Source organism: Mytilus edulis, chromosome 13 (assembly GCF_963676685.1).
Source record: "Mytilus edulis chromosome 13, xbMytEdul2.2, whole genome shotgun sequence".
In the NCBI taxonomy this organism is placed as follows: domain Eukaryota; kingdom Metazoa; phylum Mollusca; class Bivalvia; order Mytilida; family Mytilidae; genus Mytilus; species Mytilus edulis.
Window position 1 is genome coordinate 19,401,014 of NC_092356.1, and position 25,060 is coordinate 19,426,073.

The window sequence follows — 25,060 nt, forward strand, 5'->3', positions numbered from 1 at the left end:
CTAGCGATTGTCATACAAGTGAGTGGCTTAGCTATCTATAAAACAATCTTTAAACCATCATTTTCTACAAAAGGAAATGCATGTACCAAGTCAGGAATATGACAGTTGTTTCCATTTATTTGATGTGTCTGAGCTTTTTAATTTGCCATTTAATAAGGGACTTTCCAATTTGAATTTTTCCGGAGTTCTGTATTTTAGTTATTTTACTTTTTACTTAGAACATTCTATTCTTTCTTTTGTCGTTACTTCATGTAATTTCTTGAATGTATATGTTGTGTACACATTGTAGGGTGTACAAACTATAATTCTTATTTTAGCCACTTTAATTTTATAAGTATATGAAGTAATCAGTTCTAGTGTTTTAACAGACTCTTTAATAATTATGCAATCATTTTTTTATATAAAGCGGATGACATCTTCGTTTACTTGTACATAACGAAGTCAATTCAAGTGTTTAAACGACCACATTAAACTGCGTAATTACTTGACAAACATCTAGATGAAATTTCAATTGCGGATAATGTAGAGGCATCTTAAAGTACACGTTTGAATAATCTTATATCTATCTTGCGTGTTGGTAGAATAAGATAGTCTATCGTATATGTTGATTTGTCCGCTAAAGGGATTATCTTGACTCATTTTTATTTATTCGGCAAACATTAACATTTTTTTTTGTTCATTTTTTGTTCTCTCTTTTTTCTGCTATACACGTGTGCTGTCATATATCATGTATATAATGATTTTGTTAAAGAAAAAAATTGCTAATATCAAAACGCACATTTAAGAAAACAAGGGAAAATTGATGAAATGAAAATGCGTTTAGTTGTGATATTATTTTGTTTATCATACTCCTGTAATGGAAATTTGCTTGATGAAAGTCAACACAATCCTATGGATGCTAAAAATAATGGAACAGATATCACAGACATCAAAATGGAAGTAAGCGTATTGAAAGAAAATTACCATGCTCTACTACAAAGAGTTTATAATAACGAAAATGACGTTGCATTCCTGAAAGGTAACAAACAACAGCTTGAACATGAACTTGATAACACTAGACGGATATTTTCATGTGAAATTGAAGGCATACGAGATATCACTTCACAATACGAACATGAACTGAACGAAACAATTCATTCTTGGACTACATTCAATGAAACAATACAAAACCTAAGTAACAGTGTCAGTCTGTTAGATGCAAAATACGTGCTTCTAGAAAGAGCGGAAAGTAAGTCAGGTGTGTATATTTATTATTTGGCATGATCCTGCGGAGTTTTTTTTTAATTGTCGTATATATTTATTTGATAACCATGAGCTATCTGGGTTGTTTTTCAGCAATTTGATTTGATTATAAAATCTGTTCGAATGATTACATTTTGAATTTGGCATGAAACGTCAAATTGAAACATTTACTCTATTTTCATTATATTATGCTGACCTCAAGTTAAATAACATCTTTCTCAGACAATGACGGAACACAAGAAAAGAAAGGTGGGTTTGATTGCATTGATAAAATTAATCATTATGCGTATTGCATAATTATTTGTTCAAACGTCTTTGATCTAATGCTGCTGGTTGTAACTTTTGTAGTTATTTTTTTAAAATCACAATACTTAAGCTACTGACACTTCTTTTAACATATATCGATTAATCTTATAATTTTAGGAAAAATTAGGGTACACAGCAAAATTTAAATTATGAATAGGTATCACCCACTTTGTAATAAGATATTTTATGGTTTGTTTATATTTATGCTTTAAGGGCATACGATACAGTTACAGGGGAGGTAATGACGTTGCTAACGTAAAATGTTATTTTCGCGACATCAAACTGTGACATATCGGGAAAAGATGCATTTTTCGACTGATTTTTATCATTGAAACAGATTTAATTTGAAAACGAGTGCATGGACCCCCATTTTTAAAAACGACATTGTGTCTCATTTTGCAGGGAGATTATATGGACCAAATTTTATAAAACTGTAAATAGTGCAATTTGTTTTAATTTTGATAAATATACAGTAAAAAATAACGGTTTTTTTTCTCAATTCATGACCATTTGCTAATATATGAGTTATTTATGAACAAAAAATGCATAAATTTTTCGAATTTTTATAAAATACAGAAATTACAAATTATTTAACAAAAAACAATTTGTGTTTATCTTTTGAAATAAAAAAAGTTATGGTTTTCTTTCGAAAGGGAAAATACGGCCCCAAATCCGTATTTTGAGCAAATATACAAAATTTCGACCTGAAATGAAGGTATATTTTTTATAAAATATTTGATTTAATCAGGTAAAATATAGCCTATATGCAAATTTTCATCAACTTGTAAATACAGGTTCAAAACTGTATCGTATGCCCTTAAGCATCAGCTTTGAAATATAAATTCTTGATACAAATTTTTAGCTTTATCAAATGAATAATATTTTCGGGTAAATTGTGACACTTTTTGTTATGCAACTGGAAAGTATTTATTTAATTGATATAGTCTTCTTTTAACAATTAATTATGAAAAAAAAACTTGCTCGTACAAATAAATTGTATACATTACTACAATGTACAGTGGAGCGTTATGCTGAAATAAACCTAAATAAAATGAATATCATAATATAAAACAAATTAAGGTGGTCAACTTTTTATGAGGATATCGGAGTCAGATAGAGTTTATATATAATTTGTAAATATTAATGTTATAAATCAGGTCTTTTTAGACACACAGACGACTGAGCTGATGGTAACATCGGGTCTTAGCATTTTAACAGAAGCAGTATCAGCAAAGGGCTGAACAAACATAGATAATACTTGAAGTATTAAATGGGGCTTTCAATCTTATTTTCTAAATAAAAATACAAAAACGCAGCAAACATGTCAGGGTATCAACTTTTACATGTCAACAATTGTTTGTTGTTGATATGCATATATGATATAAAATAATATTGTACAAATAATAATAGATATTTAAAAGAAATACTTAACGTTTAAGTAGCATACATATTTTATTAAATTATTTGAAAATGAACATCGACCGAGACAAGGTAAATTGTAAGCTAACTGTAGCTTATTTAAAGAGTCATTGTTTTCAATGATATATATAATATGTAGTTGTTGATAATAGTTTTTCTAGATAGACGAATTAAACCAACGGAATTACTCTAACTAATCAACTGCCATTTTTGTAGAAATTTAACCTAGTATTGTAATTTCTATTAATTGATGTTAGCAATGGCTCAATATATACATCGTTAAGAATAACGAAACAAATCATAACGTCATAATGATAGTAAATAGTATTATAATTTAGAATATAACTAAGTGTTATCGGCCAATGCAACTGCACTATTTGGTGTTTCTTAATTTTGAAGAATGAATGTAAATCATTTTCTTAGTAAGGAAGCATCCTTTTGTTTATGCATACTTTCAGTTCAAAACAAAGATTTTCTAAAAATAAGTTACAAATTCCCCGAAGAGCATATATCAGCTTTAAAGGATTTGTGACTAAAAGCTGAATTTAAAAAAAAAATCAAAGTAAGATGAAGTTTATTTGTGCAATTAAAGAGGTAGATCTACCATTTATATTAAAATGACTTCAAAATTTTGGTACAATTAAAAACAATATTAATAAAACACAAAACTAGAAATTTTTGAAATTAAATATAACCTGAATCTTGACCTAAAACGTTGTCCGTAAGAACAACAATTTATAATTTTCCAATAACTTTGGATTATATTTATAAAGCATTTTATCTTAACATTTAGCTTTAGTTAATTTTCTCACATAATGAAGTTGGATTTGTTATAATGAGCTGGACTACTTTATAGTGGCTATGAAATAAAATTTAATTGTACCTCGAATCTTAAATTTACTGATTTGAACTGGAAATTAGAAAAAAGAAGAAATATATCATGATTTACATTCATACGCACAATTAGGAAACTTATACAATTCCCTCCATTTCATCGTACTGTTATGTCATATAATATCTAAAAACTCAAGTTTTTGCTCAAGGTGTCCAGTAGAAAATGTAATAGTACAAGACTGAAATTTCTGTATTTTAAACTTTTGTTTTCAGAATCATTTCAATAACACCGACAAGAAATGCAATGGCATTGGGAATATAAACTTTCACGAAAAGGAAATCGTATACAATTTGTTAATAAAAAAAGGAAACAACCAATATGGATGTTGGTATTTTTGACAAATGAAATGCCTTAAAAGGATATCATGCATTAATTATAAACTGCACCACTGACAATGACACGAATTCCTTAATACAACTAATTAAGCAATCATTTTAGTTTGTAGGAGAACGCTTACTTCTTTCTTCATGATTAAGTACGAGCGTTACTAGCTACATGATATACTTTAACAATCCGACCAATAGAGACTCATCCAATCGCACCGTGGGAAAGGTGAAGTAAAGTTCAATCGTATGACTAATTTGTTTTAAATTGTTCATGTTATTAGACATGTTACGAAATGGTATATACTCGACGCTGAGGTTGACAAATTATACTTTAAATGTGGGTATCGTATCAAAACACAAAAGTGATTTTAAGGTTTGAATTACCTGTGTATCAATTACATCTTGTGTTTAAACTGAATAGTAATGATGCCCGCGTATATTTATTTCTTATGATACACGTCCCTTTGAAATCTTTATCTTAGATAATCTCATCATAAACACTCCTTATGGAACAAATATTTAATAATGTTTATTCCGTGAAGAATACAAATGATAAACCCAATAAGGGAACAACCGTTAAACTTCAAAATTTAAGTGGGGGTATGTTTTTCCATTTAAAAAATTCTGATCCCCAATTTAAAGAGAGACAAATACACCTTATAGTGTTAAATTTTAGAAAAAAAAAAATAATTTGATTGATAACGTCGAAAAACTAAAAAAAAGAATTTCTGACTCGAAAAAAAATATAATCCTGCCCCCTTTGATACATTAATTCATTGTTGGTTGCTCAAGTGAAGTGGCAAAAGTTAATGCATATTCAGGACGATCCTCTCTTTGAAGTTAAATGAAATAAAATGGGGTTTTTTCCATAATTTTTCTTCGTTTTCACATTTTGGAATACTGACAGGATGAGAGAGTATAGCAAAAAGGATATAAAATACGAGAAAAAAGGAGTGATGGATGGGAGAAAAAATCCCTCGAAAATTCTTTGAAATTAAAGTAACTTGCTATTTTTTTTATTTTTTTTGAACTCAACAGTGACGGGCATTTAGTTAACTGTGTGTTCACCCGTGGTCAGAACTTTATGGCGTGTTGTATTCAATGTATGACTTATCATACAATATTACGAAATTCAACTGGCGGACGGGTGGGCGTGCAGGCGAACAGGAGAAGACGGTACCCGTTTTGAGTAATGAACTCATAAGCTGTAGGGCCCCACTCGCCCTTATTTGGACGTTGGAAATGATTTTATATATAATAATCTGTTTGATACCTAAGGGTTCTATGTCAAATATGTCTCGCTTTTCGCCTGTAGTACATCCTCGACAAATACATGAAGAGTGGCATAAAATACCAGAAGCGTAAGCGGTAATTGATAGCAATTCTCGAGCCATTTTCAGACAAGACACGGAGCCTCGGGCTTAATTTTACTCAAAATACCGGCATTGCATACCTATACAGCATTTTTTAGGACAACATGAATCAAAGCAGGTTTACAAGAAGTAGTTTCCTAGCACAGCAGTATGATGCTCAACATATTAATTTACTGTTTAATGGGCCAGGTATGATATTAGATTTCCCCGGGATTCTGCCATTTTAGGTAAAATAAAAATATCGCGTTTCTTTGTTCTTCGTTCATTATTCTCTGTGCCATAAACTTAGAGCTAGGTGTAGAACAAGTGCAGAAAGAATATAATGAAAACAATAAACTTGCAATTTTCGTTTGTGGAACACGTTATAAGACGCTCAAGTCAGTTGAAACCTATGGAAACATCGAAAAACAAAATCCACCAGGCTGTAGAGCTTTGTGCGGATTTTGCAGAGATTGATAAAATGTTGATTGTTTTTCGTCCAATGACATATAGTTCATGCATTTTTAGGACGAGGGTCAGTAGTGGATTGACAGATTGATATCGTAATTAAAAAAGTAAAAATCAAACTAGCTTATTATTTGATTGTGTTCAGACGTGCATACACCTTTCGCATCCTATAATCACAAGCAATGGTATCAGAAAATGATAATTCTAAGTTTTTATTATTTCGAATGAACAAGTAGTGCGTAGGATACCTGGTTAACATCGCTCAAATTGAATTTTACCTGTTTTCTCGATTATCAATGTTTTGACACAGACCCCACATTTAAATTCTAATTTGTCGACCTCACCGTCATGAACATTCCTTTTTGTAACATGTCTATTAACAATATATATACAATATTTACTATTGTGGAATGTTGCTCAAGTTATGTCGTGCAAAATGCCTTTCTACATTAGGGTTCTGTTTAGCTAAATGTTAACTTATTAATTGATATTAAAGCTTTGATTTCATTGTGGAACAAAAACGTAATTGGAAGACAAATTTTTAATGCATTGATGCTTTTTTGTCAAAAACAGCTGTAAAATAAAATAAAGTAAAATAACGATATTTTGAATACTCTTTATCAATTTATACTTTTCTGTATACCAATTTTCCTTATGCTTCTAACCGGAACATACGAGCTTAAGTAACATGAAGATATGCACAAAATTTGTACCAACTTAAATAATTTAAAACAAAACTTTATATCAAACATGTCAAAGTATTATTACTTATGCATGTATTTCACGATAACCTATCCACATTGAAATTCAGAAACATCAGAAATAAAAGAGAATTAAACATGTAGAACGTGTTTCAAAATTTGGAAGAAAACAAGGATAAATCTTTCACTACACAAAAACTGCTACATTGTTTAGCTTAATCTGACCTTTGATATGGAAATATATGTCTGCTATACGACGTTTATTAGTATACAATGAACGTAAGCTTGTTGTCGTTTAAAAGTGTCAGCAATATATTTTTTTTTCTATTTCTTTAAAACGAATAATCCAGATATGTTTGTATTCCTAAAAAAGAGAAGTCAAACAGTTTGTTTTTAATACCGGGAAACAAGGACTCGTTGAAATATGTAACCAATCGATTCATAACTGTCCTAGTCCCAAGTTTACATTTATGCATCGAACAAACATGATCAAAAATCAGACAAGGTCTGAAGCAACCATGAATGTCCCTGCTAAAATACAAAATATAAACCATAATTTCAAGGTAGGTTTCAAGTTAAAGTTATTCATAGTTAACATCAGTAGGAAACCAGTAAAAAGTTCACTTTTAAACAGTCAGAGTTTCAATTTTGCGTTGTAAGTTGACTTTACGTTGTTGGACAGTTCACTTTTTTAATAAAAACTTTTTTACTTTGTCCTAATTCTAAGAAATTGAACATAGGACAAAGTGTGGAAATCATTTCAATTTTAATACATGTTCTTTCTTTGAAACACTATCAATGGTAATAAATATTTTGCCAGTGAAGTACTTGTCATACTGTTTATCTGTAATAACGTCCTAAATATTGATCATGGATTTTTAGGTACTTTTCAAATTAACTGGTTTGTTAGCCATCAAACCTTATTTTCAAAACCTTCAAGTCAAAACAAAAACACCCTCATATAAAAGAAAACAAAATGCAATGTGCAGCCAATTGTTCATACCAAGATTATTTCTGTTTGAGCCAAAATACTGATTATTTTATATTAAATAGAACATATAAATGACCAAAGGTCAAAGTTCCTCTGAAAATAAATATTTCTTTTCATTTTCAGATTATTTTCAGAAATAATCTTGGTGCTTGCCTTTTTACATCAGACATCTAAAACATATCACCAAAAGAACACAACTGGGAAAACAAACATTTTGACTTCTTGTCTATGACATATGGACGACCAAACCGTTACTTGATGCGTTATCATGATAGCTACGAGATTATTTCGAAACATTACTTTGTACATTAACTTTATAGTATCATTTATAAACAATTTTTGTATTTTAGATGTATTTATCTTTCGAGTTGATGGTAAATGGACTGCTTGGGTGGAAGAACCATGCAGTGTCACGTGTGGTATTGGTACCCGTTTACGTCATCGTCAATGCTCTAACCCGTATCCCAAAAACGGCGGGAAGAAATGTACAGGAAACAATAAAGACAAAATCACGTGCACACAACCTAGCTGTTTACCAGGGGGTTTTGTTTTAGAATTTTAGATATTTCACAGATGAACGGATCGTTCGAACTGTAAATAAACATAGTACAATATACGTAAAATGAAAAAAGAAGGTTGGAAGAAACGATACAAAAACCGCCAATCACAACAATTATTCGAAGAACACAGACAAAACCGTGTCATGCCTGTCCAAATGTAAACCATCGAAAAGCATCAAACAGACAACAAATCACTATACAGAAAAAAAGTGTGCAACAAACACCATTAGATACCGGATGCACCTAAATTGTTCTAGTCTGTCAAAGTCAAACAGTCCAAATCAGCTAACGTCATGTTACTATATCCTATTCATCTTTTTATTAATATGTATATCATAGCACAGAACATTATAGTACGTAACTATGAAAATAATATTTTTTGTTTTTGAACCCGTCAAAAACAAATGATGTTCCATTGTTTTCCTCTTATAGTTGATGGGCTTCCCTCGGGTTTAGTTTGTTACCCGGATTTTGCTAAATCAGCGGTATGCTACTGTTGCCTTTATTAATCATATAGCTCTGTTAGTGTATACTGTCTGGTTGTCTAATATTTTGCTTTGGGCGTTCCTGGTGAAGGTGAATATAGACAAGCACTTCTGACGCATAGGATTTGTAATCTGTAATTTACAACCAGGGGGTCAATACCTTTGGTGGTCGACGGTAAGTCCCCGTGGTATCATTTCCTCAGTAGTCAGTGCTCCTTATATTACATGATTACAGGAAATTACTAAGAACTTGTTATGCTGTATTTTGTGAACTGTTGTTTGTCTTTTAGTCTTTTTCTGTTTTCGTTTTGGAGTTGGCAATTTATTTTTCAACTTATGAATTTGAATGTCCCTTTGGTAACTTTCTTTTAGTATTTCTTTAAGTTATAAAGGTTCGAAAGTGTTTACATATTCTTCATCCATGGTTTGAGTGCCAGATTTCCTAATGGATGCAAATCAAGAAAAGCATATTTGGACTCACGAAGTTTATAAAACTTTATTCTAATACTCTTATGAGTTGGTAACTAATGATACATAATATAGTTTTACTTTATCTAATTTGTACATATATCAATTTGATCAATTGAGGAATTTGTTTTATCCAATAGGCATAAATATAAAAGAGTAGTAACAAAATGATTATTTTCCAACAAATGGAAATCTTTCGATTAAATATCGAATATAACTAAAAATAAATCAAAAAGGAGATTTCTGTAAAATTCAACAAAGTAATTTTGTTTTTCATTGACAGTGGACACACTAGAATGTTATGGGGGCTGGATAAAGCGTGACGACTTTGGTGCAAGTTATTGCTTCAGTGATAAAAGATTGTCATGGGATAAAGCACAGGTAATTAAGGAATTTATTATCTTATTCATAATTTTATCATGTTGACGCACCCGTTTCCGCTGCAGTTGGGGTTCATTTGAAACATAGAGTTTTCGTTTGTTACCTTGGTTTTTCTCTTCCTATTCAACTAACGGGATTTAAACAGTGGTAAACTACTGTCGCCTAAATTCACATGAGCCTCACAGCGAATTGTAGCAATCCTTATGGTTATCCCTTGCATCTAACTATTCATCCATTAAAAATATTTTCTTGTACTTAAATTAAAGAACATTAAAGGGGTTTACAAATAAATCCTGCGTGCATGTTTTTTTTAAACTTTAGTACCTGCGACTCAAACAATGATGGAATGTTTGCTTTGGCGTTAGAAATTTATTTAAATTTTTGACGCTCTGTCCATACCTTCTAAACCATTAGAAGCGAAAAATGATGGTTTTTATGCACGAGTTACCCATTTGAATGTACAACTAATAAGGTTGAGATCTGTAACTAAAACAAGGTTACAAACGTAAATAATCTTAATTTAATTTATTCTAAGTTTATTGATCACCAGTGTTCGTTCTATATCGTCTGAACTCTCAGAGTCATACAATGACAAGTTACATCATATTGGCCACTAAATATATTTTAAATAGTGTTGAAATCTTGCACTGGATGACAAAAAGCGAAAAAAAAACAACAATATTATATAACATTAATGTAGACCTTTTGTTCAAATTTACAACTTCTGTTAGCTCTGTGTGGTGATCACATCTTGATAACAATGTAATTGACTGGTAATGCGTTTTTTTTTTTGGTAGAACTATATTATTTGTTGAGACTCAAGTATGGAGTATTTTGAAAAAAAACGCGAATCAACAAATGACTCAATCTGCATCGCGAAGGTAAAAATCTGAATAATATTTTCGTTTTCTCTATTTTTACGATTCCGATCCTTTGTCCATCAAATATACAACAAAATATATATAAATAACATCATTAAAAGATATGAGTAATAGAAAAACAGGATACAAGTGCATGTCAGTGAGTTTCCCTTTTACAAATTCCAAATATTCTTGTATTTTTTTTTCAAATTTAGCAATAATCAATACCATACATTTTAAACTAAAATCGTGATAAAAGCAGCTATAACTGCGCTTTTGACAGTCTAAGTTGAAATGAATGAAAATTTTGTCTTTCAAAAGAATAATTCGAGTTCAGAGTTCATAAAAATCCATAAGTGTGCACCATGGTAAGTGCGTTTAGTTAGAGAAGATTGTTGATTATGTTGTGTACAAATTGTAATGTACAGATTGTTTGTACAAGTTATCAGTGAACCGCTCAACATAAATGGACGATGCAAGAACACAGTCTTTTGATTCAAATATTTTTATCATATTTTCATGACTACATGATACAGTTTAATACTGAACATTGATACAAAAAAACATTATAAAAAGACAAAAAGATTTTTTATGGATAGGATTTTGGTATAAGGAGAAAAATAAAAATAGAATTAAAACTATTCAGGTGTCCTTATTTCCAGTTTTAAGACTAGGGGAATAGCACTAAATGTATGGTTGAAGTATCTATACAATTAAACGAGAAGACCTCATTTTGTGTGTCGCTTCTCTTCCTTCCCCAATAAATTAATCCCCATGTCTCTGTGTCCTATAGTACCATGCATAGTCGAATTTGTCATCCATTCTGATGATTATTCTGTTTGGGCTATTTGGGGAGAAAAACGATGAAAAAGGCGTCCGGCTATTGCTTCCGTCAACAGACCAACTTTTAAGACATACCCAAGACTTCCGATTTTAAACTTTAAAAGAGGGGGTAAAGTGTTATTTTCATGCAACGTGTTTAACCACTTTTTATTTCACGTGCAGCCGTTAAAAAGGTTCGTTATTCACCGTGTTTCGTGAAATCGATAAAAAGATCAACGTGCAAGAAATTTTTAATTGTTCGTTCATCGTCAAATGTCAATTTTATTTCGCGTATCCCCCTTTACTCCCCACTATAAAAATAATTTGCATAATTACTCGGGGACAGGACAATTATTTTCGCGTTATTCTGCATGTTTACTATGATTATAATCCTATAATATATAGAGACTCTCTTTATAATAAAGCAGTAATCGCCGTGGAGAAGAAACTTGGAATTGATAGTTAAAGTCATATGAAACGAGTGACCGGTGAAAAATAATGTTTATCCAATTCTTGAACCAATGCCTGTATATATCATAAACTTAGTCTTCTGTACACAAATTTATCATGTTTTACGCAAACATATCGTATTATCGTCAATTTTTTTTCTCTCTGTCTGTTATGATCATAAAATATGGCTGCAAATTAATTGCCGTGTTATGAAGTCGTAGTTTACCGATTGTCACCTTATAGTAAACAGTCAACAAAGAAGCATGGATATTGAGCACGTGTATAACATGAACAATCAGATAATAGTTTATTTTAATGAGAGATTCATGCGTATTGCGATCATCGGCTTTTCACGAGAAGGATCACGATAAGGTCACTTTGCATACGGAAAAATATGTCGGCGAATTGCTTCCTGGAAGCAACACTACAAACTCCTCAGAGTCTGAATTGACCAGTTTTTGTGCTCGACCAGTAAAATCGAGTACACATTTTACTCGACTAGTCTCGACATTGTCTCGACTGTACTTAACTGTACTTCAGAGTACTCGACTAGGTCTCGACTTTACTTAATTAGTCTGATTCAGTACTTGATGATCTTTGTGTAGTCTGAAATGGTCTTGACCAAGGCTCGACCTGTCTCGACCTGTCTTGACTATTCTCAACCTGTCTCGACTAGTCTCGACTCAGTCTCAACCAGTCTCGACCTGTCTCGACTAGTCTTGACCTTCAAATTTAGTTTTGACTGGTGTAAATCAGCCCATCTAACTAAATTAAATATTGATCTTACAAAATTCAAGCTTATTAGGTAGTTTGATTTATTGCTGTGAAATGAAAGAATTTAATTTTACAATATGTAAAAAAAAAAAATATTATATAAAAATTCAGATAGGCATCTTTAATTTTTTTTATAACTTTTTCAAATCAACTTGGATTTTCATCAAACTATGCAGATATCTTAGATATATATCATGCTTACTGAATCCCATTTCATTTAGCTTTTTGGTGTATTGCTGTAAAATTTAAGAATTAAAGTAATCTTGGTATAAAAAGCTAGGATTTGCAATTCGTACAAAATAGAGATAGTACACTTTAATTTTTTTAATAACTTTTGCAAATCAACTTGGATTTGCATCAAACTATGCAGCTATCTTACATATATATCAAGCTTACTGAATCCCATTTCATTTAGCTTTTTGTTGTATTGCTGTAAAATTTAACTTGGTATAAAAAGCTAGGATTTGCAATTCGTACAAAATAGAGATAGTACACTTTAATTTTATTAATAACTTTTTCAAATCAACTTGGATTTTCATCAAACTATGCAGCTATCTTACATATATATCAAGCTTACTGAATCCCATTTCATTTAGTTTTTTGTTGTATTACTGTAAAATTTAAGAATTAAAGTAATCTTGGTATAAAAAGCTAGGATTTGCAATTCGGACAAAATAGAGATTACTAGTACACTTTAATTTTTTTAATAACTTTTTCAAATCAACTTGGATTTGCATCAAACTATGCAGCTATCTTACATATATATCAAGCTTACTGAATCCCATTTCATTTAGTTTTTTGTTGTATTGCTGTAAAATTTAAGAATTTAATTAATCTAGGTAAAAAAAGTTAGAATTTGCAGTTCGAACAAAATAGAGATAGTACACTTTAATTTTTTTTATAACTTTTTAAATTCAACTTGGATTTTATTGAAACTATATAGCTACCTTGGTGATGTATTCTTCTTATTGAATCTCAGGTTGTTAAAAAGTTTGTTGTATTGCTGTCAAATTTAAGAATTAATTTAATCTAGGTAAAAAAAGCTAGGATTTGCAGTTTTGACAAAATAGAGATGGTACACTTTAATTTTTTTCATAACTTTTTCAAATCAACTTAGATTTTCATCAAACTCTACAAATATCTTTGCAATATATTGATCTTACTGAATCATAGGTTGTTATTTTGTTTGGTGTATTTCTATTAAATCTAAGCATTAAATTAACCTAGGTCAAAAAGCTACGATATTAGAAATATATCTTTTCTCATAATTTGGGAAAAAGTATATATAAAATATTAATATAATTCCTTTAATGTTTTATTCCCTTTGATATACACTATATAAATATATCAAAAAGGGATGAAACATTAGAAATTATTAAAATAGTTCTTCTGATTTGTGGTGATTTATAAAGCAATACCTTTAATTCTGCTTGGGGCAAACTTATTAAAAAGATCACATCTACCAGAGAGTTTTAAATTCTAAATAACATTTATTCAAAGTTGCAACATCCTGTTAAATCTAAATCGCAGGGCTTTTAATTCACTAGATAAGTAATACACGAGTTTAAGAAAAGTAGGTCTTTCTTTTTACCTGTAAAACTCACGTGTACTGATGTAATTAAATCATGTATAGTGTCATGTCATTAAATTTGACAAAAAAATATTTTAAAACTTCATAACAACCTGGGATTTAGTAAGATCACCAAGGTAGCTATATAGTTTTAATAAAATCCAAGTTGATTTGAAAAAGTTATAAACAAAATTAAAGTGTACTAACTTTATTTTGTCCGAATTGCTAATCCTAGCTTTTTTTTACCAAGAATACTTTAATTCTTAAATTTTACAGCAATACAACAAAAAACTAAATGAAATGGGATTCAGTAAGCTTGATATATATGTAAGATAGCTGCATAGTTTGATGCAAATCCAAGTTGATTTGCAAAAGTTATTAAAAAAATTAAAGTGTACTATCTCTATTTTGTCCGAATTGCAAATCCTAGCTTTTTATACCAAGATTACTTTAATTCTTAAATTTTACAGCAATACAACAAAAAACTAAATGAAATGGGATTCAGTAAGCTTGGTATATATCTAAGATATCTGCATAGTTTGATGAAAATCCAAGTTGATTTGAAAAAGTTATAAAAAAAATTAAAGATGCCTATCTGAATTTTTATATAATAATTTTTTTTTTACATATTGTAAAATTAAATTCTTTCATTTCACAGCAATAAATCAAACTACCTAATAAGCTTGAATTTTGTGAGATCAATATTTAATTTAGTTAGATGGGCTGATTTTCACCAGTCAAAACTAAATTTGAAGGTCAAGACTAGTCGAGACAGGTCGAGACTGGTTGAGACTGAGTCGAGACTAGTCAAGACAGGTCGAGACAGGTCGAGCCTTGGTCAAGACCATTTCAGACTACACAAAGATCATCAAGTACTGAATCAGACTAATTAAGTAAAGTCGAGACCTAGTCGAGTACACTTAAGTACAGTTAAGTACAGTCGAGACAATGTCGAGACTAGTCGAGTAAAATGTGTGCTAGATTTTACTGGTCGAGCACAAAAACTGGTTAATTCAGACTCTGAGGAGTTTGTAGTGCAAGCAATTAAAAAAAAGTAAAGTTCTTTTACTTGTGAACAATTAAAGAATTTTCTTTTAAAAAAGTATATGTACATTAGTTTTATAATGAAAACTATTCATTTAGTTATAAAACCATATGCATCATTTTTTTTAATGAGGTTTCATATGACTTTAATAGCAAATACACTCTAGTTATATTATATGTATGTTCATAGTATACAGAAACGCCAACATCATGGAATCTAACAGAAAGCAAAAAAATAACGGACTTTGAAAAAAAGTGAGAGGGCTTCAAATAATTGTCCTGTCTCCAAGTGCCCATAGTTATCAAAGGTACCAGGATTATAATTTAGTACGCCGTCGCCCGTTTCGTCTACGTGATTCAGTTTGATACCTTTCTGAAATTCTCCAGATATCATGAAAATCTTTTACAAAGATTTATCCTACCACAGTCAACATACTTTCAACCAAGCTCAAAATACCCGCGATTTCGCGGGTGTGTTCTAGTATAGATTTGAATTAAAGACATTAAACTGATACATTTTTATCACCTGATGCAAAAAGGTATGTGTAAAACAACTTATAACTTGTACAAAAACCCTGTACAAATTAAATTTGTACAAACTTACATCTTGTACACAATATATACACAGCGTGCTATAAAGGTCAGTTGAAAAGTGAAAATTCCCTGCATTGTATATTCTTTACTTTAACTTTTGTAATTATGATATCAAATTTTAGAGGTCTTCAATTTATTACACATGGATTTGTCAGCTAATGTCGCTCTAAATAAAATCAAAATGTTCTTCATGTACATGTATATGCTTTTTTGTTGGTTTTGGAATATTTGTATTTAAAACAAATGAAAATGTTGTATCAAAATAAAATTTCTAAATGTAAATGTAATTGTCTTGTAGGAGCAATGCGGAACACAGAACTCATCGCTGGCAGATATTTATTCTGAGAATGAAGCCGTGTGGGTTGAAGATTCTTGTCGTGAACATTCAGGTTTGTGGTTTATTGCAGCATCTTCCGCTTAAGGATAGAAACCAGACTACTTGCTAGACCCACTGCACACTATACATTTTTTCGATGCTTGATTAATATTATCTCATTTAAGCGTCTTTCACAAAACTACAATTCAGTTATGGAGATTGTCATAAAACTTATCATGATAATTAATTGTGGAAGCCGGAGTGCTCGGAGAGAGAAGGTGTGGACAACTTACAATCATAGTTAATTTAAAATGGAGTCGGGCCCACCTGCCAAATGCGGGATTCAAACTCACAACCAGTGATGATAGGCTAGTGATACGGTAGTTTGACTTCTTATACCCACGACCACAAGGCCACCTATAGTACTTAAACATGTTTACAGTTTTAGTCTACCGTAAAAAGATAAAACTGCGATATTTTTTTAACTTGAGGACTTAAAGCATAAGAAGTAATCACCCTAGATCAACCGGTTTTTGTCATTTTCATTCCTGCCAATGATAAATAAGTCACATATTAAATAAAACTAATGAAGAAGATACATTTCTTAAAATATATTTCAAGGATATATTGCATTAAACGGAAAAAACGGTGCCTATTCTGCTAATATCACTTATGTGTTTTTTTTTACACAGAAGAACAATATTTTGTGTTATTAAAAGATTTTAATAGCATTTCGGAAACGTAGATACGACTGTTAGATAGTTAATTCAAAATTTAAAATTAGTGAGAGAAAGGGAGTAAGAGCGTAGAAAGACAAAAACGTTGAAGTAAACAAAACATCAAAAGAAGTTGTTATTGAAATGTACTGCCGCCAGACAAACACACAAAGCTGTAATGTACTTCCTCTTTATAGGTAACAGAACATCATAAATAAGAGACAACAGAAGTTTATCTATATTCTATGTATGTTGGAAACTATAAAAAAGGCGTCTCACGCAGAGACCGCAAGTGCAATTCTTTGTTCTGGACGACAGTTTCACAAATAATATTATTATTTATATACATGTCTGACTGAACAAATATCTGTATAAATATCTATAACATTCATCTGAATCGTGACAATATCAATGTGAAAACAGAAACACTGAAAGATTCCAATCAGCTCCAAAATTAGCTAGACCTTATGCACTGGATAGGGTAAGTGTCTCCCGTGATGCAAAATCACTATCACAAAAAGTCACAATTAGGAATAGGACACAGTCGGTAAATTTGTTTACATTTCATTAGATGTCAAAGTTTATCTTTCATGTAAGCATCGTTTCTTATTTATTCTTATTATACCATATAGGTTTACAAATTATTGTTGAAAATATCGTAATCTTCCCTGCTTTACTTTGTTACAGGAATTGATTTCTGGATTGGTGGAAAAAGAGACCAGGGTATATTCAAATGGTTTACTCACGATGGACAAACCAAAAATATGAACTACACACGATGGGCAAAAGACAGATCACTTGCACCGTCCAATTGTGTTGAGTTATGGGATAGGTACCAGTATAAATGGTACACATATGAATGTCATCTGGATTACAATTTCATATGCAAGACTTATCTTTGACAACATGTCTACTATTGTCTTTTGTTATTTTATTGTTGATTGACTGATAATCACCAAAGCGGACCTTGTTCAACTACAGTTCATAACGAAGTTTACAAGTTTATACCAAAATCAAACTTTACTTATTTAAAAAATTTAACATGATTACACACTATCAAATTTAGAATCAGAAAAAAAAACTAAAATTGATTTTAGATATAGTACAAAATATATTAAAAGATGTATATGTTATTATAGAAAGATTGCAGCTACAAATATATGATATTCTTAAAAACAAAAAAAAGAAATTGATTGTATAAATATTTCAGAGCAAATAGCAAATGACAGGTTGTAACGTTTCCTTCTATAAATTTCATAACGGTATATTGATTTAATTGTGGTAAATGTGTCTTTACGTGTATTTTATAAACTACACTTACACGATTCGTATTTATAGATTACAAATAAGGTCCAAGGACACAGATATCGTCCTTTGGTTTTCGTTGTCTACGAATATAGTCCCTGTAGTATACAGTGTATAACTTGAAAATTATTTGCATGCACTTTCCCAATTTATTTCTTGATATTTCATGCATGGAATATTAAGAAAGCTGATGAAATTGCATGCATAAAAATTTTGGTGCTGAATCTTTATTTCAATTTAAGTAGTGATTTTGTCTAGTTAACAATGTCAAAAAAATAATACGTCTGAAACTGTCAAACAGAATTTTAGACAACCTTAACATAGAATTGTCCATATTTTTAGTTAGACAAAATGTTAGAGCTGGTAGTCTTTCTATAATTTTGATATTACTTGTTCCAATAGTAGTACACTACAATGTAAAAATCTTTTTGAGATAGAGCAGGTGCGATTTTTTAATCAGAATGTGTTGTCTAAAAGGAATGCACTACGACATAACTATGTTCTCGGGCCATAAGGGCGCTTTCATTTAAAAGTTGCAACGAATAAAATATATAACAGGATATAAATCTCTACTTTATTTTTACAACATTGCGAATGTAATATTAAACTAATGATTCATAGAAAAGATGTCGCAGGACAGTTTATGTTAAACGTAAGTTTGAAACAGTTTTAGGGACCTGACCGACGCAATCAGCATTTCATGCTACCGGTCCAATATTATTAGTTACATAGTGTGCTAGTGACCTAATACGGTATATATGGGGTCAGTAAATTCCATATGGGGTGAGAGCGAAACTCGAATCCCCATATGGAATTTACTGACCACATATATGGGCGTTTTTCAATAAAAACGTATTTTCTTGTCCTAGCCACTTTTAAAAAAATGTGTTTGATCTTTGCAAGTATTTTTTTGTGCAGTCAGTACATTGAATTAGATTTAACATTTTTAAGCAAAGAAACAGTTTATTTTTTAGAGGGATTGATAAGATATTGACTCCTGAATGGTCCAAAACAACCAAAATGGCATGTCCCTAGACCGCCTGTCCAACATTCATACTCTAAAATATCGTAAAAAATTGAAGAAATTAATGGTTTTTTTACTTTACATAAGTTCTTTAATAATTCAAAAGTATGTTCAGAGCCAACATATTCTAATAAACAGCTTTTAATATAGGTTTTTTAATTTCAGAAGGTGTGTCCCTCACAAATTGTCCACTACGAAACGAAGTCATTAAAATTTGCCAATAAACAGTTTTATAAAATCAATGTAATTTTTGTTTGCAAGAGATATAAACATTAGGGTCTTACAAAAGAAGTGATGCTTTTATAACGGCAATTAAATTGTTGGTAAGAAAATTTGAGCACATCAAATGTCCCCTACGAAACGGGTCAAATCTCCTTCAGTATCTGGTTTTAAAATTATGAAAAAAATATCAGTGTACAGCTTGATAAATGCTTTGATGAATACAATCAGTCTTGTTACTATTACAATATAGGAATTGTGGGGAAAAAATAAAGCATGCGAATACGTCCCTTACGAAACGGTCCCCTACGAAACAAGTATGGGAGAAAAACGTTTCGTAGTGGACACTACCACTACCATTGAGTCTTTTTTTAATCTTTTTTCAATTATATTCGTGCAAAACAAATAAAAAGGGTTAGTTTCATGTAATTTTTATTATGTTTTATTAACATATAATAGGGTTGATGTCAACTACGAAACTTTTTGTCCACTACGAAACGGTTTTGTCCACTACGAAACGCATCAAAATGTCCACTACGTAACATGAGTTGAACCTTCATATGTGAAGTACTGTCTAATCTTTATCGATAAAAATGATTTTCTAATTCAGAAAAAAAAAAATATTTTTCTAGTATTTAAAGTAAACAAACTGGAATGTCTATAGGAGACATTTAAAATTGCAAAAAATATGTGTGTTTAGAAGAAGTTTCGTAGGGGACAAAAGTCCCCTACGAAACAGTACACAAATTATGAAAATAATATCATTTTAAAGAATATTTAAGATTGCACTTTTTGTTTACAAACAGGTCTATTATAGAGGTATTCAAAATAACTCTTGAAATTAAATTTTAGACAAGTTGATTTTCCATTTCTTTTAGGTCTGAAATGTACGCTTTTATTGAAAAACGCCCATATACCGTATTACGTCACTAGCACACTATGTAACGAATTTATCTTACCGACTATCTGTACGTGTAAAACTTAGACCAGTGACCTTTTAAAATGAGCAAGTCTTCCGATACGGTTAGCATTAACATGATTAAGAAACTACTCCATTGACCCTACAAAAACAGATGCCAACAATGACAACTTGTTAGATTTAAATGTGTTTTATGAATTTATTTCAATCTTAATCATCAATTTCTTCGTCTGTTGAAACCTTAAAGATTTTTTCTCAGTACTGTTTTGTTTTTCTAAAGGGACGTAACACCACTACTAACCGTGTATGAAATAAGCCCCGCCTCCCTACTAACCTAATATCAAATATACACGGTTTCCACGAGGTCGCTTTTAACCAATCACATTCCTAGAAATGTATAGGAGGTAAGATAATTGACATGACACGGTTACTGTCTGAAAGATAAATCGTAGCGACAAAGGTACACAATCAAAAATACAATAGTTTACCAATGTTCTAATCTTGAAAATCAATTAAAAAGAGGCCCATCATAGTAACAAACAAAAAACCCAGGGAATCGCTTAACCTCCAAAATATGCGAGGCTGGATACGTCGACATGACAAGCGTCTCCTATAATGCATGCATTGCCCGTTATGCGAATTCACACTCAATTAAAATAACACAATCACTAAATAGGATGCAAGATCTTATAGAAGAAACCAACAATGGAGATCAGAAAAAAGAAACATTAAGATTTAACACGAAGAAAACATGTATACTTATCATGCTACCAGAAAGCCCAGTCCAGCACAAAATAAAGAACTTCAATCAGTACATCACTGGCTAAACTGATATATGTTCCCTTTAAACTGATATGATAATGCAGTAACAAACAAGAAAAAATCCCATACTTTAAAAATAAATGGGATGACTTACCTGATATTTGAAGAAAAACCACATAAGGATAAATTAACCATTGTGCCAACATGTATGCCCTTTCGTACACTAACAAGGGAACAGTTATAATCAATTCCATTTTGAGTTTCGTAAATTAGAAAATAGATTTTATTAATAACTGCGTCTAATGTTTCACTTAGTACTAGCTTCTGGCGTGTTTGAGTTTTGCAGATAGATAAACTCTATTCCACAACGGAATAAAAGCAATTAATCTAGAACATAGTATGCACTCCTATAACTTTTTTAAAGGAATAAGAAAATAAAGATATGTGGTATAATTGCAAATGAGACAACTTTCCACCAACGGTAGACGCAAATGTAAGCAACCAAAACAGGAAACATACTAGTTCTCTGTTTTAAAGACAAATCCTTCTATTCAGATCTAATAATATCTTCTTTATATTTTATTTTTAATTTAGGCTAGGTAAAAGCTTTATAATAAGCAAATAAAAAAATGGGGTCACCGACCTCGTTTTCGATTTAAAACGCCATCTTTTTCACGGAATTTGGAAATTGGGACTTCTAGTCAATAGCAGTGTAATATTTTTTTAAAGTCCGTATCCAATAAAAACTTGTCTGTTTTGTTAACCTAGTTGTTAATACAAACTCTTTTAATAATATCACCCTTTACTGAATGGAAAATAATAATGATAAATCGCTATAATAGTTTTCCCGCCTTTTTTTTATTGTGAAATATCTATAAAAAAAATAAGTTTAAAAAAAATTGACCAATAATTTCTCCATGAGTCTTCAATAGAATATGCGTTGTTTATATCTAAACAAAATAAGGAAATAAAAAGATGGGGTCACCGTAATGGAAAAAGAGATATTTCAAAAAAGGGGTTAACAATTTGAATTGGCGGGAACACATTGCGCCAATTCTAAAAATAACGTCGAAAGACGTTCGGCCGTTTTAGGCTATATTCTCACAAATTAGAGACAACCCAGTTCTCGTTATTTGCTGTTTTGTTGTTTGTTTGTTTTAAACTACGATAAATTCACAGTAATCTACACATGATAGTACTTAGTTTTCAGTCAGTATCACAGACACGTAATATAAATGCGGTGGTTGGAAAACAATGCGTTGTCCAAAAGTACACACGAATGCTTCTGTGAACATTTCATTTCAGGTTATTCATAGTGCTTACGTGTTGAACAGAAATTCTTTTTAAAATAGTGAAGACATTTTATATAATATCATTGTTCAATCAAAGTACATCTGAAAGACAAGACAGAATTTGGCTTCCGGTATCATGAATTTTAATTTCGGTTAAGAATGTTGTTCCTTATTATTTTGATGATAATTACTTAAAATCATTAGAAATCTAAGACTCCGTTTCCAATAACAACAAAGATCGATCATTTCTGAGATCGACGATCTTTAGTATTGCAAAAATGAGAAAGATCGATCTTCAATCGGACGTAAACATTCCATCCCCAGACGTAGTTTTAAAAGAACGATTTTTTTATGAACCGATTTTTCTTCAAGTGAAAACGCTTTAGATACATCGCGATCGACTTTTCAATCAATCAATCGATATAATATAGTTGAAAAATTCCAAGTGTTTTATGTAGATATGAAAATAAATCTGCGCATGGTCAGTTTAAAAATGTTTTCAGTGTTTATTCTCAAATGATTTGACAAAACGTGCCATGGAGATAATAAAAACCAAATTAATATATTCGACGTTTTTTGCGTCATTTTTCTGAAAATATATTAATAAAAAAAGAAAATGTGGTATGATTGCAAATAACACAATGCTCCACAAATGACCAATTGACACTGGAAATTATTAACTATGGGTCACCATACTGCCTACAACAATGAGCAAATCCCATACCGCATACACAACTATAAAAGGTCCCGAAAGGACAAATGTAACACAATTCAAACTAGAAAATAATTAAAAAAAATAATTAATGAAAAAAAAATGTGTGACTCTTTTGCAAACAACAACCACTTTAAATTACATACTCCTGAGTTGAGACAGGACCCGTTACAGCGCTCGACTGGTACCGTTACTTATTCGTTCCTTATACGTTGAAACACATTGCACCTATTACGAAACAAATCTTTTCAATTGTTTTCTTGTCTCTGGTGTTAGCTATAGGTTCTTAAAAGTGAAATATACCTATTAGCGCGTATGTTCCAGTTTTGATCAGTTTTAGCGTTAGACCGATGACCTGCTACTTATTCGCTTACAATATGCTTGTTATAGGTCGCACCTTTTTTTGTTCTTGTCTCTGATGCTATATATTGGTTCTAAGGGATAAAATAACCCTATTCTAAGGCGTAAATACTCATTTCAGTGCTCGACTGATGCCCTGTTACTTATTCGTTCCATATTCTCTTACTATACGTGTGTTATTCGGTGCACCTTTTTAAAACAATATCTTTTCAATTGTATTCATTCAGTATTTTTTTTTCTGTAGATTACTCATCTTCAAACGAAATGAGCGTTATAAGTAATTTTTTTCTGACAATTCTTTTTTTTTTAATTACTTATGACATGTTAATCAAATATAATATTAATAAATGCAGAAGCATATAATTATCTAATGAACCAAATATTTCCTTATTCAATTTTTTACGATTTTTTGTCAACGAAATGGTTAGGCTGATTATTTTAGATATGCAATGTATACTAAATGTAAACGCACAAGTTCTTTTAAAAAGATCGAAAACGCGAGATGCTCTTCAGAGATCGATTTTATTTCAATTCCGTGCAAGTGTTAACGGGGTCTAATTAACACCATTTATGTTTTGATCACTCATCCTTAGGCATCTATGAATATCGAAATATTCCGCAATGTTGCTAGAAACTCAGCCTAAGTATACTCATACAGCTGTCATACCGTGAGTATGAATAAAACCTAGTCCGACCTCTTTTCTCAAATCTCCTTTTAATTATTTTTTTCCCATATGCGTTCCTCTGTAATTCTTCATTCCGACATCTTTTTAACACAGACACGATTATGTTTTTTTAAACAAAAATTGCGCACCTTATACATAAATATCAAACAATCGGGACAAACTCGGAATGGTCATATAAAAAAACCTACAATGTTAGAAGATTATATGTTAACTTCTCTAGATGTACTTTGTTTTACATGTATGCGTCATTAGGTTACTGTTTTGTTGGTGTTTATTTGAAATCTAATTATCATATTCATGTAAAAATGTAAGTGCAGTACACATTCAAATTACGTCAGTGCAATTTGCCATATCCATACCTATTGCTAAAGATACAGTGAATTTTGAGGACATGATCAGAAAGATTGATGATTTTCGTACTTTCTTAATGATTTGTAAAATATCGATGTAATTAAGAACCTACAAAAGTCTATACATGTAGAAAATTAAGGAAAAAAGTATTATATTATAATTTGATTGACTCATCTTGTTGTCGAGTATCCAGATTCTATTTCGTTTCTTTACGGTCATTTTTGTGTATTTTTTGTTTTTAGATTGCTGTATAGTTGACTCTCTTTTCATTTTCATAATTAATCCAATTCTAGAACATGTCTATTATTTAAAAAAAATCATTTTTTTCTCGGTAAAGTAACCTATCAAAACGATTGTCACTCTCTCCATCGGGTCAAAGAGGAATAACTCTAATAAACGTTTCCAGTTCGCGGAAACCGCGACGTCATAAACCACTGACGGCATAGTACTGTTGCGCTTGTATATGCGCATAAACAATAGAGGGATTTATCTTTAATAAGTAACATGTGTGCTGCAAGATATGTAACAAAAATCAAAACGTTTAATGTAGTGAGGTAGGTACCATCCCGATTGTCCGATGTTTCATTGTTCTCGTATAACGTATATCGGATTCGATTCAATAGCCATACATACATGGTACTAAAAAAAACCTCTGATAATTACTATGTATGGCTAGTTAAATGTTGAACC

General features: G+C 31.0%; 1 protein-coding gene across 2 annotated transcripts; it reads left to right on the plus strand.

Annotated features, from left to right (window-relative positions):
* The first annotated feature begins 743 nt into the window (after nucleotides 1–743).
* LOC139502122 (uncharacterized) lies at nucleotides 744–18,605 on the plus strand. 2 transcript variants are annotated; one of them, XM_071291492.1, is made up of 5 exons: nucleotides 744–1,228; nucleotides 8,069–8,236; nucleotides 9,494–9,594; nucleotides 16,007–16,097; nucleotides 17,428–18,605. In XM_071291492.1, the coding sequence occupies exons 1-5, from the start codon at nucleotides 808–810 to the stop codon at nucleotides 17,640–17,642; spliced, it is 996 nt and encodes a 331-aa protein (XP_071147593.1). In that variant the 5' UTR covers nucleotides 744–807; the 3' UTR covers nucleotides 17,643–18,605. The 2 variants fall into 2 exon arrangements, with proteins under 2 accessions (XP_071147593.1, XP_071147592.1); XM_071291491.1 differs by having other exon boundaries at nucleotides 745–1,237.
* Nucleotides 18,606–25,060: the final 6,455 nt, after the last annotated feature.

Coding starts and splice junctions, on each gene's coding strand:
- LOC139502122 (XM_071291491.1), top strand. CDS start 808: ATGAAAATGCGTTTAGTTGTGATATTATTTTGTTTATCATACTCCTGT. Junction 1,238..8,068: donor AAGAGCGGAAAGTAAGTCAG/GTGTGTATATTT, acceptor TTATCTTTCGAG/TTGATGGTAAATGGACTGCT. Junction 9,595..16,006: donor TGTCATGGGATAAAGCACAG/GTAATTAAGGAA, acceptor ATTGTCTTGTAG/GAGCAATGCGGAACACAGAA.